The sequence below is a fragment of the Jatropha curcas genome, chromosome 11, assembly GCF_041381405.1.
Source record: "Jatropha curcas cultivar XTBG-Jc1 chromosome 11, XTBG_Jcur_1.0, whole genome shotgun sequence".
Taxonomy (NCBI): Eukaryota; Viridiplantae; Streptophyta; class Magnoliopsida; order Malpighiales; family Euphorbiaceae; genus Jatropha; species Jatropha curcas.
This window is the reverse complement of record NC_143161.1, coordinates 26,728,000-26,749,799: the sequence shown is the minus strand read 5'-3', so window position 1 is coordinate 26,749,799 and position 21,800 is coordinate 26,728,000. Positions and strand designations below refer to the sequence as shown.

The 21,800-nt window shown below is 32.7% G+C and overlaps 2 protein-coding genes across 3 annotated transcripts; one reads left to right on the top strand and one right to left on the bottom strand.

The window, feature by feature from the left end:
* Positions 1 to 406: 406 nt before the first annotated feature.
* Positions 407 to 10,005, bottom strand: LOC105634407 (2-dehydro-3-deoxyphosphooctonate aldolase 1). Of its 2 annotated transcripts, XR_001046874.4 has the most exons (15): positions 9,814 to 10,005; positions 9,551 to 9,589; positions 9,363 to 9,460; positions 9,042 to 9,138; positions 8,073 to 8,138; positions 7,073 to 7,132; positions 6,852 to 6,926; positions 6,643 to 6,727; positions 5,117 to 5,175; positions 3,705 to 3,749; positions 3,290 to 3,388; positions 3,045 to 3,092; positions 2,481 to 2,528; positions 792 to 900; positions 407 to 662 (listed from the first exon to the last, which is right to left on the bottom strand). XR_001046874.4 is itself a non-coding variant. In XM_012217262.4 (14 exons), the coding sequence occupies exons 2-14, from the start codon at positions 9,584 to 9,586 to the stop codon at positions 844 to 846; spliced, it is 873 nt and encodes a 290-aa protein (XP_012072652.1). In that variant the 5' UTR covers positions 9,587 to 9,589; positions 9,814 to 10,005; the 3' UTR covers positions 513 to 843. The 2 variants fall into 2 exon arrangements, 1 of the variants encoding a protein (XP_012072652.1); XM_012217262.4 differs by having other exon boundaries at positions 513 to 900.
* A 3,323-nt stretch (positions 10,006 to 13,328) lies between these two features.
* Positions 13,329 to 21,800, top strand: LOC105634408 (oligomeric golgi complex subunit). Its single transcript, XM_012217263.4, has 11 exons — positions 13,329 to 13,696; positions 13,776 to 13,828; positions 14,073 to 14,220; positions 14,315 to 14,422; positions 16,128 to 16,195; positions 16,897 to 17,020; positions 17,121 to 17,267; positions 17,368 to 17,631; positions 18,069 to 18,353; positions 19,425 to 19,568; positions 21,049 to 21,800. The coding sequence occupies exons 1-11, from the start codon at positions 13,478 to 13,480 to the stop codon at positions 21,568 to 21,570; spliced, it is 2,082 nt and encodes a 693-aa protein (XP_012072653.1). The 5' UTR covers positions 13,329 to 13,477; the 3' UTR covers positions 21,571 to 21,800.

Below are 21,800 nucleotides of genomic sequence, written 5' to 3'. Positions count from 1 at the left end.
AAAAAAAAAAAAAGAGGCCATCAGAATAAAGGAGCTCGCTAAAATCAAGTTGCTTGCCGATTTTAATGGATGCTGATCGGAGAAGCTCAATATGGGCAAATAAAGGAAAAACAAATCCAAAAAGGGAGAAGGGAAAAAGTAAAGAAAAAGAAAAACAACGGACGAAAAGTTCTAGAATTTTCTTTCTTTTTCCCTTACTTTTTTTACCCCATCAAACAGTAAACTTAAAATAAGTAAATAATCATAAATAAAGGACCTTACTTACAATTTCTATTTAGTTTGATTAGATATTTTAATTTATGATAAGTCAAACCAGACACCATTTTCCTTACGATTTTTTACTTAAAAAGTCAAACAAAACATCCTCTAGATTGCGAGATGCACTAGCTCAAAAAGATTTCGATAGTAGTTTCAAACATAGAAAAATGCTATTGTAAGTCAAGTCATTTACCATGTAGATTTATATGGACTAACCCAATACAAATATTAAAACCAAAGTAATAAACAACTGGTTGAAAACAATAATTGAATTGACATCTAATTCAAGTTTGAAATATGGTAGGGGCAAAGAAATTATAAATCATGATGCTAGTCACACACAACATATTCGATAGTGGAAGTGAAAAAATACTTGCCAAGTAAGGCTGAATCCAGACAATAACCTGAAATTTCAGAAAAATTAGATGACACAATGCGGAGTCTGAGTTTGTTGATTCTCGGATACTAATATAAAATAGAGGACAAAAGACATGCATGATGCACTAATTAAATGAAGTGAAAGAAATGCTTACAAATAAACAATAATTTCTTGCTTGCTCAACAAAGGAGGCTCACAAAGCTTTTCTAATCTCGAAATGGTGTGAGATCAATGTCCATACGTCTCTTCCCCTTACTTGCTCTCTTCGATATCCCAACAAAATAAGCACCCATGTCAATATAGAAATTTTGAAATGACAAACCATACAAGAAGATAATGAATGTTTCGATATTCAATAAAACTTTTCCAGGAGAAAAAAAAGGGAGAAAAATTACCTCCTATAAGATCTAGAATAAAATTTCAAAAACACAATTTTGTATAGCATATGATTAGTCTACATTAACTTTCCCATGTCGATGATATTATTCCATCACCAGGCGATGGAGGACCTTGTCACCTCAAGGGCGCCTAACGCTTTTGACAACACTGAACAAAACATACCAGTTTTGTATGCTTTTTCGATTTTAACCAATTGTTTGAGGCAATTCTTATCTCAAGTTCGATATTTGTGTTGATTTTAGCTGATTATTGCAATTGGGTATGCAATTCCAATACTTCTCGCTTCATATTAACAAAGACTCGCTACTGTCAAGAAAGCTAATAGGATTACACAATTAAAAGAATATATTGTTTGAAGAATTTATTCAATTGAACTCCGTGCAATGCAGCATAAAAGTTTAGGTATTTATATATTCAAGTAATTCTAAAACTAGAGTCAATATGCTACGTCTAAAATATTCAATAGAAAAAATATTGCTAAAACTACTTTTATTTCATAATACTGGTCACATTTGGAATTTCAAGTCTCTTAAGAAAACCATTAATTTTGTCTAAATTACAATAAATTATTGAATAAATTGACTATATTACCCTTAATTTAATATAAATTCTCTAAGAAAACCATTAAATTAAAGTAATAATTATTGGTTATATACAAAGGGTAAACATGGAAAAGAATATTTATTATTCCTTGAAACCACAAATGTGATAAGTATTTTGAAACAAACTATTTTCTCAAATGGGACAAATATCATGGAATGGAGGTAGTATAATTAAGGAATTGTGAAATATTTTACTACTCTCTCTATCCTAAAAGGTTGTCTCTTTTTTTTCACACTTTAACAAAATATAATAAATGTTATTCCAACACATATGTCTATAACATTCTTCCTTTTATGCCCCTTATATATTTAATAAGAGTCTCTAATAAATATTAATGGGAATAGTAAGAGCATGTGTGCCTGTGAATGCAGCATTGCTGAACATATACAAAAAAGAATGCATGTGCTTATTAAAGAATTTGCGGCTGAATATATAAGTTCACCCCTTAACTTTGTTACTTTAACCTTGTAGCATCTTCAACTTTTACTTTGACTCATCAAGCATTTCAACTTATAAAATTATACATATTAAACATTTCAATTTTCAAAATTATTTTATTGTACACTTGAACTCGCAAAATTAAATCAATTAAATATTTATTAAAAATTTATGAAATTTATTATTCCAAAAGTTATGTTAAACTACATATCAAGTCGATATTTACAGATAAAAGCCAAAATTTCTAAATATTATTGATATTAGTATCGAAATATGTGTAATATTACCAAAATTTATAAGTTTAAGTGCATGTCATCAGCAAAGTTCAAAGTGCCACAAGGTTAAAGTTGCAAAGCTAAGGGGTGAATTTATGTATTCAGCCAAAAATTTGCTAACAACTTACAGCTATTGCCATGAGCTCTTCAAGTAACCCTTCCAAATGGCGTAGAGGCTGTTATCATTAAAAAAAACAAATATTGTTAGATAGTGGTACTACTGAAGGGAAAAAAAAAAATCTTACTTTAGCTGTCTGTCAGTTAGCACTAATTAGGAGTATCCATCCAAATTAATTAGGATTTTAAATGTGTTAGTCTTTTCATTTTCCTTATTTTAATACTCCTATTTAATGAAGTATGTGAACAGTCTTTAGCCTTTTCATATTCCTAATTAATTAGTTGAGGAAAATCTTGATTGTGTTCAGAATAAGTATGTTACTTAAAGAAAAATCAGGATTAAAATTATGATTTTAGAGAGGAAAAACAGATGTCCTATTTATACTAGTTAGGACCAAACCAAATCAAAGACTCTTACTATTCCTCATTAATTAACATAATTCATTAGGAACATGAAAAGGCTAAAGACTATTCATACACTTCATTAAATACGAATATTAAACGAAGAAACACTAAGTTGTATCCACATAAAACACCTAACTATTTATAGCAAGCAAGCCAAGTAAAAACCTCACCCATTGTGTTGGACCATCCACAGGAGCAGTCAAAGGATCATCATGCACCTAAGAACTCAAAAGAAGATTTCAGAAGCCACAATATAACAAGCAAAAGCTCTTAAGACACTACTTGAGCTAAAGAGGACCGACAATACAGGTATAAACTGGCACCAAACAGTAAACTTGCCGTCAACAAAATCAAGCATCATAATATCATAATATTCTAATATTAAATTGATTTACTTTCAGTAGATTCACCATACCTCCATAAAAATTCCATCTACCCCAACAGCAACTGCTGTCCTTGCAATACATGGTATCAATTCACGAAGACCTCCACTGGCAACACCACCACCATCCAACTACATGTAAAGCAAAAGTTTAACCATTTGGGAAAGGAAAAAACATTCCAGGATAGACTAGACATAAAACAAATGAATGTCCAAATCTACCAACGACAAACAATAGCACAAAACTATGAAAACAAAGGTCAGGACACAGACTCAGACACAAACACAAACCCAGTCCAAAATATCCAAAATGATTAAATTAAAAGGCTGTGTCCTTACATACTAAATTACTAATGTGGAAATTATGTGCAGCATAATAACCTGAATTAATTAAGCATGCAATAGTATAGAAGTCACTATGAAACATAAAATGTAAGACAACCCACACCTTTCTCCCGGCAGGCTGTTGTAGTGAATGTGTCACATCAGCTACCTGTATTTCTACATCCAGTGATTAGGTCATTCAGATTCTAGTTGCTAAATTGAAGAATATAAAGCATAGCAATAGAATAGCACAAAAGAATTATGTGAAGCATATTTATTTTGGAACTCAATAATTAACAATTGAAAAATGCAAAATCATCATGGACTTTTCTTTCCACAGAAGATTCTTTTCCAGCTAATTTCTTGATACTTCCTCAACAAAGTCACTTGCATCTCATCCAGTTCAGTTCAGCTCTGCTAAGGCATAGGAAGCTGTCCCCTTGGACAAAGTAGACAATCACACTTGGTGAGCTATGTTTTGCTCACAGGACAAAGATTTGGCCTAATGACCATAAAAATACAAAATTTTGCACTTTGTTTCAATTGTCTCAAACCTTTAGTTTAATTTTGTCTTGAATGTTTGATTTCAAAACTTAGCTGGAATGGAATTATGTCCATCAAGTCAAAATTAGTCACAATCAAAGTAAAAAAATTGACACTTTGTGCCAAGTAGAATAAAAAATTAATCTTTAATATATTTTCTTTCTTTCCCCCACCACTCCACTATATTTTTGATAAAATAATATTAAAAAATGTATATTCTACTTAAGAATAATTTTTTTAACTTCAATTTTGACTAGATAGACATAATTGCTTAAGTTTTGGAGCTGATACCATTGAAAAAAATTAAAAGATCTGGAAAAAAGTAAGAAAACACCGAAAGATTTGGATTTTTCTGGCCATTAGGCCCAATGGTCATAAAGATATGAAAAATGAAATGGCCATAGCTTTGGAGAAATATTTTCAGAGCAGTTAAAGTAAATGAAAGAATTAATTAGGTTAAGATGCAACTATATCTTGCATTAGTCTTCCATACAAAATTACCATTAACTTGCTTGCTGGTTTATGTGCTAAGCAAGAGCTATGGGGTCCATATTTTATTGTGAAGGAATTGTATGGGATGTATTCCAACTCCTAAAACTCATGTAGGTGACAAATTGGGCCAAACAGAACTTCCACCACCCATTCACTTATTATCTTGGGCTGGAGCCTATGCCACATTATATTTTCTTTAGCAAAATATGGACCGCAGAGGTTTTGTTTAGTGTCTAAATCAGTAAACTGCAAAATATGGACTACAGAGGTTTTGTTTAGTGTCTAAATCAGTAAACCTACAACAACGTTGGGTGAAGTCTAATGAAGGATCCAATTTGATTGTATCCAAATTGATAAAATTAAAAGAATTGAACATAATTGTAAAAACTTGCCAAAGTTCCAAATTTATCTCGCCATCAGGCATGTTCTTTTCAAAGAAGAAGAAGACATGAATTTTAAGTATCACAGAATCTAAAACCAAAAGACAAGTATTTGACTTACAACAGGACAATCAGCCTCCCTCATCCACTCCAAATTACGCGGATCAACAATCAAATCATCTGCACAGAAAAGCCCATATGTAAGATGAAAATAAACCAGATAAGAAAAGGATATTTGTGATTCATAAAATATTAAAATCCAAAAATGTTCCAAATTGGTTCAGCTACCACAAAAATAATTCACAAAAAGTTAATTTAACAAACTGCATCAGCCAAATAACTCAATTATGTATGGGTTTGACTCGCTTTGAACCAAATGCTAGAGTAGCTGCTTCTCAAGGCATACAGTGTTGACATGTGCCCAGAACACTTCTTAACAGTTTCCTGAATATTTCATCAACATTCTCATAAAAAAAAGTGTAATTAATGAAAAAAAAAAAAAGGAATTCTCCTAGGAAGTAAAATGATAATCAGCAAATCAATCATTTCACTAAAGGTGTCAACTGCGAAACCAGATTCAAACCTTGAATGTAAACTAGACTCTAATAACTAATCAGGTTTAGAAGCTGAAACGGACAGAGAAAAAATTTTAAATAATTACTTCAGACAGAAAACTCAGGCTTGTTTATTTCATATGATAAATCTGTTGTAGTTCATGAAAGGAATCAGAAATATCACACTAGAAATGCTCATACTTTAGGTGAATTTATGTTTAAATGCTCAAATTTGTTAAATTTATTCTTATTTGAATGTCCATGCATAGATCAAGGCCCCACTTTCTCTGAAATTTCTGTTGAAAAATGACATGGATACTTACGTGCCTATTTAGGTGGATTTTTTCCTCATTTTTCCTTACCTTAGCATAAATTTCAGGTAATAGGACCCCAACACCCACGTCAATATCTGGTGAAAAGCTCAACATGAATTTCATAAAAGGCGGAGCTTTCATCTCCATGTCATCATTTCAATGACAGTAAGTTTACACTTGATTAGAAAAATATTATCACTTTATGCACTTGATTTAAATATAAAACTTTTTGAAGCTCAGGCGCTTCCAGTGTAAACATTTCCAGGGAAAATTAACAGCTAGATTAATAAGAGATAACTTAAAGCATGGAGTGGAATAAATCGCAAGTCACTACAATAACTGTACTTAAAGCATGAGAGATTACTGTTCATGATAATGTAGCTATCAGCAATTCAGCATCTAAGGGAACTCTGATTATTTTAGGTCTTTATAATTAGGTTGGTGGCATGTAGTTAGCACAATCGCGATTACATTAGAAAATATATCTTAGTTAAGTTTGAGATTTACAAAGTTTTGATGTTTTTCTTTTATGGTTATCGAACATTGAATAAGATCATAGTTGGGTAGTTTCTTTTGGAGGCAATATACAACTTATTCCTCTGTCCTTCTATTTCCCTCTTTCTTGTTCTTCTTCTTCTTCATCTTCCTTTTTTTTTTTTTTTTCTTTTTCGTGTGTCATCCATTCTCACTACACATTGATTGATAATTTTTTTTTTTTTTAAAAGAAAAAAAAGACTTGTCAAAAGCACAAGGTATTCAAGACACTGATACAAACTTACTATAGCCAAACATGGTTCCACGCTCACAAACCATCACATTTGAATTTCCAGCCAACCTAACCTTCTCAGCAGAATTTATCATGACCTGTACATGTCAGCGATTATTAGTTAGGCAAACAACAATGTACACAGATGAAATTGTATCTTAAAAACTGCTAATCCAAATATCTGAAAGAGAATTCCACAAGAACAAAAGGAATGATACTCACAGAAGAAGCACAGAACTGGCCTTTCTTAATATTGATAATTTTCCCAGTTTTTGCAGCTGCAACTAGAAGATCTGTCTGATTCGATCATCAAAAAGAAAATGAGATTTTTTTCTACTAGGTTGGTGAGGCAGTCATGAAAAAGAGTAATCCACATTGAAAACTAAGTCACAATGTCTCATCACGTAAGCACTGGATCGTGAGAACAAAAACATCAGCTTCACCTGACGGCATAAAAACGCAGGAATTTGTATGATATCTGCAACTCTACCAACTGCTTCACACTGGTCAAATAATTGGTCAAAAACAGTTAATGAAATGAGGAATTTTATTGCATGAAAAGTAAGAAAGAATTAATAACTCCGAGCTTCATATTTAGAATTCCTTCAGCTTAGCTACTATGGCTAAAGTACACCACACAAAAGTTGTTGAAATTTTATTGCGAGAAATAAATAACAAAACATTATAAGCATGGTTAGTTATAGATAAATAAATCCTTAAAACTTTAAGACATTAGTTAGACTCTATAGCTAATCCAATTCCTATAAATAGGACTTTTATACAACACTTATAAAAATAATGTTTTGCTAGACCAATAAGGATTTAAAAACGACCTCAAATAGACATAAATATAAGACCCTTCAGACCTAGAGAGTACTTGCTAAGGTCCCAAATTAACATTCTAGTGTCTGGAATCTTAAAAAATAATCTACCTTGATTTCATCTTTTTTGCATCAATTCGTAACCACATCAGTTACATAGATATATAAATACATAAGCATAAGTGCTAATAAGAGCGACAAATTGCCATCAGAACACAATAATAAAATTATAACCTAAATGTAAAGAGATATGACATGCAAATCTATTGAATATGGTGCAGAAAATAAAGAGGACAGAATTCAAGCAAGATTCTGAAAATATAGAATCTCTTTGTGGATAAGCTTGAAACATGGTGTTAAATGCTCTTAAATTTGGAATGCTACAGTCTTTCAGTTCTAATAATTTTGCTTTTGTAAATTTCATAGATTGCTTCTCCCTTTTTCCCTTCAGAAGATAATTAAAATGCATATGCTCCATCTTCAAAGAGTAGCAAGTTAAAAACAGCTTTTGCATCATTGATAGACTTTCCTTCTACAGATCAACAAAAAGAAATGACATAAAAGCAAGATGGCCACAATAGATAAGGAACTTGAGAAAAATCAACTGAGAAGAATTGACTACCTGGATAGTTTCATGCACATCAGTAATAATAGGGATGTCATATGCTATTTTAACCTTCTCAAGAATCTGCACCAAAAAGGAAAAAGGTAATATTAATCATCATAATTCCATGCAACCAGAACTCATTAAGAAAGATCTTATTGTCAAACGAAGTAGCCATAACACAAGACTGGATAGAAAATGTAGAAGATGTTAACAAAGTTACTAAGAAACCCTGTGTCTGGTTAACATACATTGGATATACATTGTTACAATTATCAGTGTATCAGAAAGTAACCATAGATAGAAGAATAATTCTAAATGTGAAGAAAAGCATGAATCACCATGATGTCAAAAAACATTTGTCTACTCACAAATTTGAGTTTCCTGTTCAATAACAATGATAAAAGCTATAATTACAAGACCATTTCAGTATCAATTTTCTGCTCAATATGAACCACCATTGTCTAAATGGGGAAAGATATGCTAAAGTACCCCACTCTGGATTTCAACTCAATAACTATCTTTCGTCAATATTTAATTTCAGTATATGTCAAACAGCACATTAATTAGCACTTACTACAAAGGAACATATTGCCAAACCTATAGCTAACAATATACTGACATCCCTCTTAATTAGTAATGAGTTTTTCATTCAATTTAACACCTGACTGAATCCCAGCTTTGGCAAAACATATATATAAGGCTGAAATAGCATCAGTCAGCTGCCCCTAATTGCTCATCTTTCATGACATTGATTTCTTTTTGTGCAAGGATTTTATCTTAAGATCCTATTCAAACTCCACCATATAATAAATAAATGATAAAGCCGTCAAATGGCAGTATCATCCTTATGTTCACTACTCTTGCATTTGTCTTACTAATTAATCATGAAAGCCTCTCATCTTTAATATTACGAATTTGCATTGAGAAATTAAGTTTTGCCTGATAAATTTGTACTCCTAATACCTAAAAGAAAGAGAAACACACCTTCAAGCCTTCACTCATGCCTGGACCTCGAAATGACTCCGAGGATGTTCTATTTGCTTTGTCAAAGCTTGACTTAAAAACCAATGGCAAACCAAGTCTACATGATAAGAAAACAATAACAATACCAGAGATATGTAAGATAAACAGTAAATAATACAAAGAAAATTTTTAAAAATACAGTACCCAATACGAAGAAAATTTTATAAAATAAAACTAAAAAAACTTACCAAGAAGAAAGGCAAAATTAATTATCATAATTTATTCTATTCATATATTTCCTATGGAACCAAGCAAGAACCATTTCTCTCCTACCAAACCTACTTTGTTGTAATGGTCTTGAGGTGCTTGGCCATTTTGAGAATGTGTTCCTCAGATTCAATCACATTGGGCCCTGCCATTAAGAAAAATGGCTCCGCTGCCTGTTGAAGAGAAACGCAATGTCACATTAAGCAAATATATAGAAACCACAATCAAAAGCTCCGCAAATATAACTCATTTAAGATTTAAACCTTGAGCTGGTTATATAGCATCGTAGAAGAATCCATCTCCTGCAGTTATCATTTTCAGATGGATGTCAGAGAGTGAGTGAGTGAAACAAACAACAGCCAAATTAACAAAGGAAAGTAAAGGCACTGAGAAACACAATCTCATTTTCACTTCTAACATCACTAAGAAACACTGAAGTAAAAACCAAAACTGATCCTTCATTGGCTGCTATATGCCATCTAAATATGCACAGATACAGGGAGAGAAAGTAGAAAGAGAAACAAACCAAGCCTAAATAGAAACAAAGAGAACAGGAGAAATAGACGCCTCAAATAAAGCCCAGTCACAGGCAGACGGATTCGTCGAGTGTGCTGAAGCAGAGGAAACCAATCGCCGCAACCTGCGATTCCAATCTAAGGGAGTGACAGGTCAATGCTGAGAGTGGGGAGAGTAGAGTGTTCAGATGGGCCAATTCGACCGATTCGATCTGTTAAATAAATATTTCGGTTAAAAGTTGGAGCCGAGAAAATCAAATTTTTGCAGCGGTTGAAAATTAATGAAATCGAATTAATTAAATTAATTAATTCTCAAAATTTTATAATTTTAATTAAATAAATAATAAAATTAAAATTAAAAATATTTCAATTTTTATCTTAATTAAGTAATTAATTTTTCATTTCAGTTAAGTCAGTTAATTATAAATTTCAATTAAATTTAGTTGCTTAATTATATTTTCATTTCCTCTGACTTCCACCTAGTTAAAGGTCAAAATTAATTCAGCCAAAATAATTCGATCAAATTCAATTAAAAAATTAATTCGATTAACATCAATTAATTAAAAATTTTAAATTAATTTATTTTCGGTTAAAAATTTTGCTCAAACGGTAGAATTTGTTAAAAATTAAGTGAAAATCACGCGGTTAAAGTAAAGGGATATTATTTTCTAAATCAATTAAAAACCTTCAACTTCGGAAAATCCTCTTCACAAGCCTGAACTTCCATTACTCATGTCAGTTTTATAACTGTTCATGTACTTTTTATTAGATCTTCTTCTTTAAAAGAGCTAGTCAACCCCCGGGGCAAATTTACCAGTCCTCTATTTTGCAGTTGTCCTTGCATGATCATGCACTCTATTCCCTTGTTCATGAGAATTAAAAGAAGATGATGAAATCGAACCTCAGAACCAGCTATGGTTTGATCAAACACAAGAATCCAATTAGAAACATGAAAAGACTATATGCTAGCTCTTGATAGCGTATTTGAAGGCTAAGACCTGCATTCTTTTATGAGTTTTTGTCTTCTTGGAAGCTTCTTACGAACTCAGCTGCTCTTCTAATAAAAAATATAATAAAAACATAAACTCCACCCAAAATAAGATCAATCAATATATATCTCTTCCATTTCATCCAAACTGTTTTCCTTCATTTGTTTTTGCTCTTCTAGGACGCAATTTTAACATTTTTCCTTTAATTTTTAAATGGAAAAGTTTTGAAAATAAAGTTTTGGGTTGTTTCAAAAATGTATTACTAGACTTTAGAGTCAACTACTCTCAAAGCCGTAGAAGTTTGCATAGTTTAACATTTTTGGCTATAGACAAGCCTCTTTCCTTTGGAACTTTTAGGATGTTGGTCCCTCCTCCTATCAAATTAATAATTTGTTCCTGTTGAGGTTCATCACTTGGCCTAATTTGTCTCTAGTGACTCCTGTGGCTTGGTCTTCTAGTAAACAATTTCTAGTTTATTTATTTAATGAGCTTTTTAATTTTGTCTCTGAGTTGCATATATTCCTCCATTGTGTGTTTATACTCATAATGGAATTTGTAGATTGAGATTGTTGGATCAAAAGGATTGCACCCATTCTCATCTGTCCAATTTAATTTTTTATTTTTTTTCGATTTTTAAAATTGAATTAAATCAGCTAACGGTTTCTTAGTTAACCGGTTCAGTTCAATTTTCAAAAAATTGATTGCAATTAGCTATATCTATAAGTTACATCAAATGAGTCCAATTTATAAATTTATTATGAAAAAAAATAAGAATATCTCTCTAAATTATAGTGAAAATAACACATACATCATTCTATGTTTAGACACTAACTATGTCATTAACTCATGTATCCTTAAATTAATATTCCATCGAACAATCGCGTCCTTCCATCTAAAATCATCGTTATTTCCCTGGCTAAAAAAAATGAATATACTAATGCTTTATCATAAATAAAATTACTATTAGTTCATAGGTAGTAGATTAACAATAATTAGCAAATTAAAATAAACAAAAAAAAAAAAAAAAAAAAAGGAGCCTGTCATGGCTCTTTCAGCTTCACATACGACACACCCATGGAAACAATAGAACAAAATATCCCAACACAGCAATCCATCAAATAGGACAAAAAAAAAAAAATCCTTCCTTCCTCTAATCTGCATTCTCTTTAACTGGGTCTGTATATTCATTTGACCTGTCTCTCAAATGGAAATATTCTCTCTCACAGTTCGGATGGGAAGCTAACTGGTGGTTTTTTCCTTGACAGACATGGAAACAAATCACTTAAAATCTATTCCTTCAATGGAATTACTAAACAATACCAATACAAATTCAGCTTCAAAGTTTTTTTTTTTTTTTTTTTTTTTTTGAAGTAAACTTTGAAATTTTGTTGCTGCTCCCATTGCTACGTGAGTGCACTTCAAAAAATAAAATGGACATTTATTGAGGGAAGGCAATTCATGGTAATATAAGTGGGTTATAGTCAGATTGTCATTTATTGGTCTCTTTGTTTAATTTTTATGTAAAATCTGGGACCTTAATGTATGCACGTAAGGTGTTTGATAATATGTAAGGAGTTTGATAATATGTCTAAACAAGAGGTTGTGGCATGCTCTGCTCTAATTGCAGGATATGCGAGGGAAATGTATGGAATTTGATGGCACCAGTCTTCTTTGTGAAACGAGAAATGAAAATATAATGACCAATGAGTTTGCCTTGGCTAGGTACTTCATCTGATGCATCATGCGATGTGCAAGAGTTAAATCTAATCAATTTAGCCTTGCCAGTATTGCCAGTATTGTTACTGCTGCTACAGATATGGGTGTTGTGCTTTGGTCAAAGTTTTCATCTTGTATTTGCAAGTATGGGCTGGAATCTTAGAACTTAGTTAGGAATGGACTGAGTATGATGTACATGAAAAGCGGACATGTGCAAAATGGTGCCCAAGTGTGTGAGAGAATGACCAATTAGGATTCAGTTTCATGGAATATCCTTTTATCTGGTTTCCATGGCCTTAATTTCTCAGCTCAATTCCAACAAGGGTATTTTTTGCCTTTTACATTTGTTTATCTCTCCTCTTATCTCAATTTAGTATAAAACTTACCGGTAATTTTGATTATTTTTGACGGAATGAGGTATTTATGTAACATAATATTAATTTAGGGGATGCTTAATCAGAGTCTAAACGTAGTAGTTATGTGTTAAACTATAATTTAGGGATGTGTTTTTATTTTTTAAATTTTATTATTTTTATTTTGGAAGTGTTTTTTTAAAAAGCGAAAGAAAATATTGCCTCTCGTTTTGTTTGCTTATTATTTCTTTCTTTGCTGTCTCAAAATATTTGTAAGATTTTTAAATTTAGATATGTACATAATTATATTTCTTGTAATGTTTCATGATTGTTCATTAAACGAAAAATATTTTAACGAGTTGGATAAAAAATGGTAAAATAAGTTGAGTAAACTGTTAAAAAGGCGTATTTTATCAAACGCACATAAAATACACATTTTATTTATATTTTGAAGGAAATGAAAACCAAAAACTTGAATAAAAAGAACATGCTACCTCCAGATGTTGTTCCGCAAATTAACTGTTCTATTTCGGTTATTTTTTTTCTCCCCATTTCCAAACACTCTGAGCGAGCATTGTGAGCTGGGATCTGAATCAAAGTAAAGAATTCAGAAGAAAATGGGAACGGTGGGACTGGCTCCGGGGCTATCGAGAAAGCTAAAGAAAGTGTTGGAATGTCGTACGGACACACCGGATCTATTAGCCTCTCTCGATACTCTCTCCACTTTCTACTCTGAAAATACTCCTCAGGCTCGCCGCAACCTCAGATCAACCATCGAGAAGCGCTCTCTCGATATCAATCTCCATTTTCTCCAGTCATCCAACGCTGCTCAGCAGGTCATTTTTTTCTCCACTTCCTAATTTCTATATCTATCTTCAGATTTTTTTTTTCTTCTGCTTAAAATTTTGTTTTTAGGCTTTGGATCGAGTGGAGGAGGAGGTTAATGCACTTGCTGAATGCTGTGACAAGTATGTTTCTCTTCTTTCGTTTACCCTTATAGTCTGTTGCTGCACCAAAATTTTAGTATCGAGGATTGTCCGTACACATTAAATTGATAGGGGAATATCCTTCTTGGGTTTGTTTAGGAATTATAAGTTGACTAGTTTGCGAATTTGTTTAAGAGATGGATTGATTGCTTCTATGTTTGTCTGCATTCAATTACTGGTATATTACCCTGAGAATACAGGAGTTTTTGATTTTCTACTTTCGTAGGATTGCAAAAGCTTTGAACAGTTGTAGTGATAGCACAGGAGACATTATTAGTACCACTGAGAGGCTTAAACAGGAACTTGAGGTTACCACACAAAGGCAAGAAATAGTGTCATGCTTCCTTCGTGATTATCAACTCTCTAATGAAGAGGTTTAAGTTTGATTTACTGCCATTTTCTATAGTATCATTGATTGGAATTAGTATTTCTCTTTATATTTACTTCTATTGTTTCTCCAATTTGTAGATAAATGCATTGAGGGATGAAGACCTAAATGAAAGCTTCTTCAAGGCACTTTCTCATGTTCAAGAAATTCATGCCAATTGCAAAATACTGCTAAGGACACATCACCAGGTAGAGTATAGATGTTTTTGATCAATTATGCTATATTTTCATTGGGTAGTTGACATGTTGTTGGATCATTTTACCATCCCTGTGCTTTTGGAAAAAAGAAGAAGAAAGACCCTTTACCCTATTGATCACCAGAAAAGAGAACATAGATACAAATCATCTTTGTTAATTCCGTTTTATGATTTCCAGGAATGTATGTTAGTTGAAACCCAAACATTGTACAATGAACATACATAAATTTAACGTATCAAACCCTAGATTTTGACCATCTAATTTTTTCATATTGTTTCTTCAAAGAAAGTGTTTAATTGGTTAGATAAGTGTGCATTGCAAACATAATCTCATTCTGCCCTTCATTTACACCATATATATTGCATGTATAAAACTGTGTAATAATCACATGCAATATATCAAAAGCCATAGGGCATTAGTGGTAGTAAGGAGAGTAAGAGATGTTAGCATTTCTGCAATAATTTTATCATCCACTTCATTTGTCAAAAGCTTTTCATGAATCACCACCATTGCATTTCCAGTGAAAGTTCTTTGCCATTTGAACTAAAAGATAATTCAGATTGCTAGTTTGACTCTATATTTGATTTATCTTTAATCCTTGCACCAATCATGGGGAAAAATCTAGGATTTTTGATCATGGAAATAGTGTGGCTCAAGAATTATTTTGGTTTAACTCTAAATTATGAAAATCTGGGCTTGTCATGTGAAGTCTTTTATTCAGGAGTATTATGTAACTTCTGTTTTTGTTCATGTTTGGAAAATTTAGGGTTTTTATTACTATTCATGATTCTTTTTCTTGAATTTTTCATTTCAATCTTTCATAGTTGTTGTTTAATAACACAATTGAGTATTTAAAATTAAATTTCCAGTACTCTTTGATAACGCTTACTTAAATATCACCTAAAAATCATTTAAGCTAAAATTCACTTAAAATGATAAGTAAAACTTTTAACCTAAAATCTTCATTGAGTATTAATAAGTTACTAGACTCTCAAATAATTTTGCAATTTATAAATCTTAGCACTTAATACTATTCAATACTTAAAATTCGGCTTTTAAATTTTCGTCACTTAATTTCTAGTTTGCCAAAGACCACCGTAGTCAGAAAGTTAATTCTTATTAAATGATTCTTACGAATTTTCCTTTTGGAGGATGTAATCCTTGACAACTTCCACATGAATTGCCTTTCATCAGGGATGGGACATTCCTTAAGACTACACAAGGTGCATTGCCTAGTCATAGGTGTTCCTTGTGCCAAAAAAAATGCTTGAATTTATTAAATGTAGGGTTTTATTGGTATTCTGTTCATAGTTTGTTTAACATATTAAGAAGCATTTATATATTTTTAGGGTTATCTATAGAAGCCTTAGAGACCTGGTTGGTATGCATTATCCACTTGAACCTAGCATATATGTTTCCATCATTTTGAGATTATAGGTAAACTTTAGCAATTAGATCAATTTTTCATTTACTTATGTATTTATTTTTGTGTAACAAACTATATTGCAAAGTGTTGTGCTTTGATTTCATTAAGCTTTTAGTCTGACATTCCGACTTGGGATGTTTTGCCTAATAACTTCTTAGCTTCATGCTTAAGTTGTTTTGTTTTCACGTTACTACTGTCATTTCCTTAGCTCTTATTATTTCTCAAAAGAACCATAATGATGAGAATGATTGACTTTATGCTACTTCACAGCGTGCTGGTTTGGAGCTGATGGATATGATGGCAGTGTACCAAGAAGGAGCTTATGAGCGCCTATGCAGGTGAAGCTTCTTTACGATTCAAGATTTTATTCAGTCATGTAAAAGCCCCCTATCTCTCCTTCTTCCTTCTTTATGTATTTCAATGAGACAAAGATTTTAACAGTTTGGAACTGATGCATTATTGATAAAACTCTATTATCATGTGGCTGTTCTTATGGTCCATGGTTTTTATATGTAATGTGTCCCTTATGAAAGAGTTGTAGCTGCATTATGAATGTTATCCTTTACGCATTTTTAACACTTTATTAGACACATAAATGTGTAAACATTGGTATTCTTATGAGTTTGATGTAATGTGCTTTGTCTATCTCATATACAGAGAGAGACTATAGGAGCATGCTGAATACTCACTCAGGCAGTTATATGCTGCAGATTTCTCAGATAGCAGTTTCAAGAAAGGATTTGATTTGGCCTTTTGTATCTTTTCTAAAATAATATTCAATGAAGCCTGGTTGCGTATTATACTACATTTGTTTTTACTGTATCGCACTACGTATCATTTTATAACCAACTCAATTAAAATCCTTTATCCAAGTATCTGCTTGGGATCATGTCTTCTTAGGGAACAAGTTCTATCTCCTAGATAGCTTCCTTTCCTCCTTTCAGCATGTTTAGGATTCAGGAGGCATTCTCTTCTGCTCTGTAAGGCCTATATCATTGTTGCTTATATAGCTTAGACAATATCATTTTACTTGATTTAGGTGGGTTCAGGCAGAGTTTAGGAAATTGGGCGATGCTGATAATCCTGAAGTTGGTGATCTTCTAAAAACAGCAGTCTGCTGCCTCAAAGAGAGGCCTGTCCTTTTCAAGTATTGTGCTGAAGAGGTGATTCTAATGTTGTGTGACCAAACTGAATAATAAATAACCAAAAATTATGTGTTTGGTCATTTTCTAGTAGCACGTCGTAATACTACTCTGTGTTCAGGTAGCAAACATGAGGCATAATGGATTGTTTAGAAGATTTATAAGTGCTCTTACACGTGGAGGACCCGGTGGACTGCCTAGGCCAATTGAGGTTCATGCACATGATCCATTACGTTATGTGGGTGACATGCTAGGATGGCTACACCAGGTTTTATTTCTTGGTTTCTGTTATAGCCTCGTTGTTTGTGTATTAAATTGATTAGTTTTTCTTGTCATAAATAAAAAGTAATTGGTTGCTTCATATGCAGGCTTTGGCGTCTGAACGTGAACTTGTTCTTGTTTTACTTGATCCAGATACCCTGCTAGATGCTGGATCCAGTGCAACCAGATCATCCAATAGTGTAGATAATGGTGCTGGAAAGACAGAATTTGACGTTACATTTGTTTTGGATAGAATTTTTGAAGGAGTTTGCCGGCCTTTTAAAGTTAGAGTTGAACAAGTTTTACAGTCACAGCCCAGTCTTTTAATTACATATAAACTGAGTAATACCCTGGAGTTTTACAGCTACACTGTGAGTTAACTCTACCCATCTTAGTTTTCTGGGACTTTTTTAAACAACAACTGCATAACTTGAACTTTAATGGTTTGACCTAATTTTTATTTGAGTGCTGGAACTTCAATTTTTTGCTATCAAGTGCCTAGACAAACTGAAATATATTATAATAAAGTGCATTTGGTTGGTGTCTCTCGCTGGAGTGGATGCCTTTTTTTTCTCCAAAAAAAAAAAGAAGGAAGAAATACTGACAAATAGATATGATGTTGTACATTTTTTTGAAAAACTAAAAAATAAGTCCATGGTGTCTGCACCACCATTCTGGTGAAAGAAACCTGATTAATGCACTTGATTAAAAATTATAGTCTGTTTAAGCACCTATTTGCAAAAAAATAATTCAATCACTCGTTTAAATCAAGTTAAAATTTAAGATTTTGATGATGATTTGGATGCAGATGTCAGATTTGCTTGGTAGAGATACAGCTCTCTGTAGTACACTTTGGACTCTCAAGGATGCTGCACAGAAAACATTTTTTGATATTCTGAAAGGTCGAGGGGAGAAGCTTTTACGTTATCCTCCCCTTGTTGCTGTTGATCTTTCTCCACCAGAAGCAGTGAGGGAAGGAGTCTCTGTGCTACTTGAAATAATTAACACCCATGACAGCATGATGATTCCTGCTTCAGAGAAAAAGCCTGATTTTGATCCAGTAATATCTGCTATACTTGATCCTATCATTCAGGTATGCTTGCTTGTATCAGCAATTGTAAACTTGCATTACTATTGGTTAACTGGAACCAGGCTTCATACTATCAAAACATAATGATAAGAAGTTTCGGGGTGCTTGATATTTGCTGTTGAAAAGTTTCTTTCTTTTTCTTTTTTTTTTTATTTAAATTTTTTTTTTTTTTATTTTTAAGATTAATATTGGGAAAATAGGCCAGAATGACATTGTGGGCTATATAGCATGGGGTAGCCTTTCCCTTTGAATAACATTCATCCAAGTAGTGATTACTTTAACATTACAAAATTCTGAAGTAATACTTTTTACTTAATGTAAATTGTAAAGTTAGTCAAGTATAGACTTGACTCATTTTTACCAAACTGAATTACATGATCCCTGAATTTTTACTTTGTTAGTTTCATTAACGTATTATTCCCCTAGTTTTTACTTTGAAACAACTTGCTAATCTCTGAATTTTAAATGAAACAACTTCAAAATTCCTAAAAGTTTAAAAGGTGAGGCACTAAAATGTTATTTTATTTTAAAGATGAGGGACTAAGAGACTATTTATTTGAAAATTGTGAGTGATTTGAGTGTAGTGTAAGGACTGAATGACGTAGGGCAGGTTGAAAGGCTTGTTAGTTTGGCTGAAATTCTGATTAATTTGAAAGCTAGAATTGGGATGGATAATTTAGGTTGCAAAAAAGATGGAAGCAAAACCAAAGAAAAAAGGGGCTTTTATAAATTAATTATAAATGGAGCAGAGACCACTCTGAGATAAATGACTTTGCTGGACTAGAGATATGCAAAATTATAATAATTTAAATTATTTTATCTTGAAAGACAATTGTATACATATACTTTAGTTTGTGGAATGATGATTAATATTGTTATTATGGGATAGGCCTCTAATTATACGTAACATTAATCTTATATTGAGCGCATCTCAGAATACTATAAAGGATTTGAGCTCGAGCTTGTATAATGTAAATCTCATGCCCCTTCAACTGCCAAGTTGATCCCTTGGGGACTAATTTCATAATATTATGGTTACCTCATTATGTGAAACGTTGCTTCCAATCATCGCAGATGTGTGAGCAAGCTGCAGAGGCACATAAGTCTAAGGGTGCTAGTCACTTGTCAAGAAGAAGAATGAGTTCAGACCCTTCTCAAATTAGTAAATCATCAGTGGACGCACTTTTATCAAATAGCAGCTCTGCCGTATCTTCTCAGGTTTCTCCTTAACCTCTCCTTTTCCATTCTATTCATGAATTTGCTAAGTTGATTTCAAACATCATAGCGGACTTCAAACATCTTTGCCAATCCTGGACAACCACTTCTTTTCTGTCTTTTAGTAGATGTGTTGATGTGCTTCTATAAATGTTTAAAGGCATGCAATGCTTTAAGCGGTATTCCAACCTAATGGTTCTGTCTTTGAATATGTATATGGGCACATTGGACTTTGACATGTGATAGCTGGTGGGTAAGGTTTTGGGTTGTTTTGATGACTAGAATGAGTAGAAAAGAAGGTCAACAACTGTAATTTGTTATAGAGCATGATTATGGAGCAAAATAACATAAATTTGGTGGCAGTTTCTGTGCAGGTGTTGCTCTTTGAATGGTACCAATAGACAGTAATATATAAGAGTTTTAGGCTTCAAAATTGAACTTCCTTAGGTATCGCACCTCGGATTGAATTACTTCATAATTCTAAAAATTAAAATAGCTGGAATTTTATTCATAGAGAGCTAATTGGTAAAGTATTAGAAATATGGATATTTTATGGACTCAACTGGACTCCTAGTCCTAGAACATGGAACAATAGGCTCATTATATACTGGAAAAAAAAAAAGGACACCAACCAGCCTGGTCTAGCAAAGTTAGGCGACTACAAGAAGTATCTGCTGCTTAGAAATAAAATCTAGCAATTTTCCTTCTTAGAAACATAAAAAAAAGGACACCATGTTAGCTAGTCTATCTCCCACCAACATTCTCATCATGGAAAATGTGCCCAAGAAGCATTTGCACATTAGAACCACTACCAGCTTTGCAATCCTTTTATGGACATGCTCTTCCTCTTACTCCAGCAAACTGGGACCAAGGATCAAGAAGGCTATATTTGGTACTAGGGCGTACACAAAGAGTGATCACACAAGATTGATGATTCATTACTTTTGCTTGGTTGAAAATATAATGTAATGCCAATTTTATTGTCTAACCATCACAGAATTAATTATGCATGCACATTACATGCAAAAATTCATGTAACCATAATTACATGGTTTACTTTAATTAATTTTCTTTTTTTAACTTTACCACCATCTCTGCCACTGGCAGCTGCCATCATCAACTTGCTACTTCCTCTACCTCACTGCTGCAGTTGCCGCTGCCTTTCTTTTTTTTTGTCACCATCATTAGTGCTATCTAAAAAACTGAATGTACAAATATAAACGTTGAGATAAATTTTGTTTTCTTAACCGAACATAGGATTAGAGTAGCTCTTACATTGCAATTTCTCATTCTATTGTATGTTGTTTATAGTTTGAATTCATTTCTTTTGCATCTTCACCTGGTATTTCTGATGAGTGAAAGGTCACAATCTTACATTTTTCTTGTTTATGAATGTGTCAAGTTCTCCAAAATTGTATGATGAAGTTTGTGTGTTTTTCTTATAAATGGTTTTTGCATTAGCTAATACCATTGATCCATGCAGAATAGTGAAACACCTTCCAAGATATTCCTCATCAATTGCTTGTGTGCCATCCAACAACCGTTATCTAGGCATGAGGTTGCTGCTGACTATGTAAAGAAGCTCGGAATAATGATAGAAAATCACATGCATGCTCTTGTGGCTAAAGAAGTTGATGTTATTCTCAGGAGATGTGGCTTGTCAAATAAGATGTCATACTTCAGCAATTCGCTCAGCAATCAAGCTGAAAATACAATTGTCGGAACCCCACTGGCTGAGATTGAAGAAACTTCTCCAGCCTCTCTTTCAGAGTCTTTGAGGGCTTTCTTTGGACTTATTTTAGGAAGCGAGAGTTCTCTTCCGGAATTTGAGCAGATACAGGTTCCAAAGTTGCGTTCTGAGGCATGTATTCAGCTGGCAAGGTCCATTGCTGAAGCTTATGAGCTTATTTACACAGCAATAATGGATCCCAAGAATGGCTATTTGGAACCCAAATCATTGGCAAGGCATCCTCCAGATCAGATAAGGACCATTTTAGGAATATGAATATCTACAGATCGCTTTTATTTTTATGTTTTCAAACCTTTATGGGTTTAACAGATGAGAAATCATTTTCCATATGATGTTTTGTTGATATCCAATTGTAGGTAATATATGAGTTGGTCTTAATTGTAGGTAATAAATAGATATATATATTTCATTATTGATATGTATCATGAATTTTACATTTTTATGCAAAAACTCTTATTGATGGATTGAAGATTTTACAATTGCTG

Coding starts and splice junctions, on each gene's coding strand:
- LOC105634408 (XM_012217263.4), top strand. CDS start 13,478: ATGGGAACGGTGGGACTGGCTCCGGGGCTATCGAGAAAGCTAAAGAAA. Junction 16,196..16,896: donor GCTTATGAGCGCCTATGCAG/GTGAAGCTTCTT, acceptor TACTTGATTTAG/GTGGGTTCAGGCAGAGTTTA. Junction 17,632..18,068: donor TGGAGTTTTACAGCTACACT/GTGAGTTAACTC, acceptor ATTTGGATGCAG/ATGTCAGATTTGCTTGGTAG.
- LOC105634407 (XM_012217262.4), bottom strand. CDS start 9,586: ATGGATTCTTCTACGATGCTATATAACCAGCTCAAG. Junction 6,927..7,072: donor CTGCGTTTTTATGCCGTCAG/GTGAAGCTGATG, acceptor TGATCGAATCAG/ACAGATCTTCTAGTTGCAGC. Junction 3,750..5,116: donor GGGAGGCTGATTGTCCTGTT/GTAAGTCAAATA, acceptor GTAGAAATACAG/GTAGCTGATGTGACACATTC.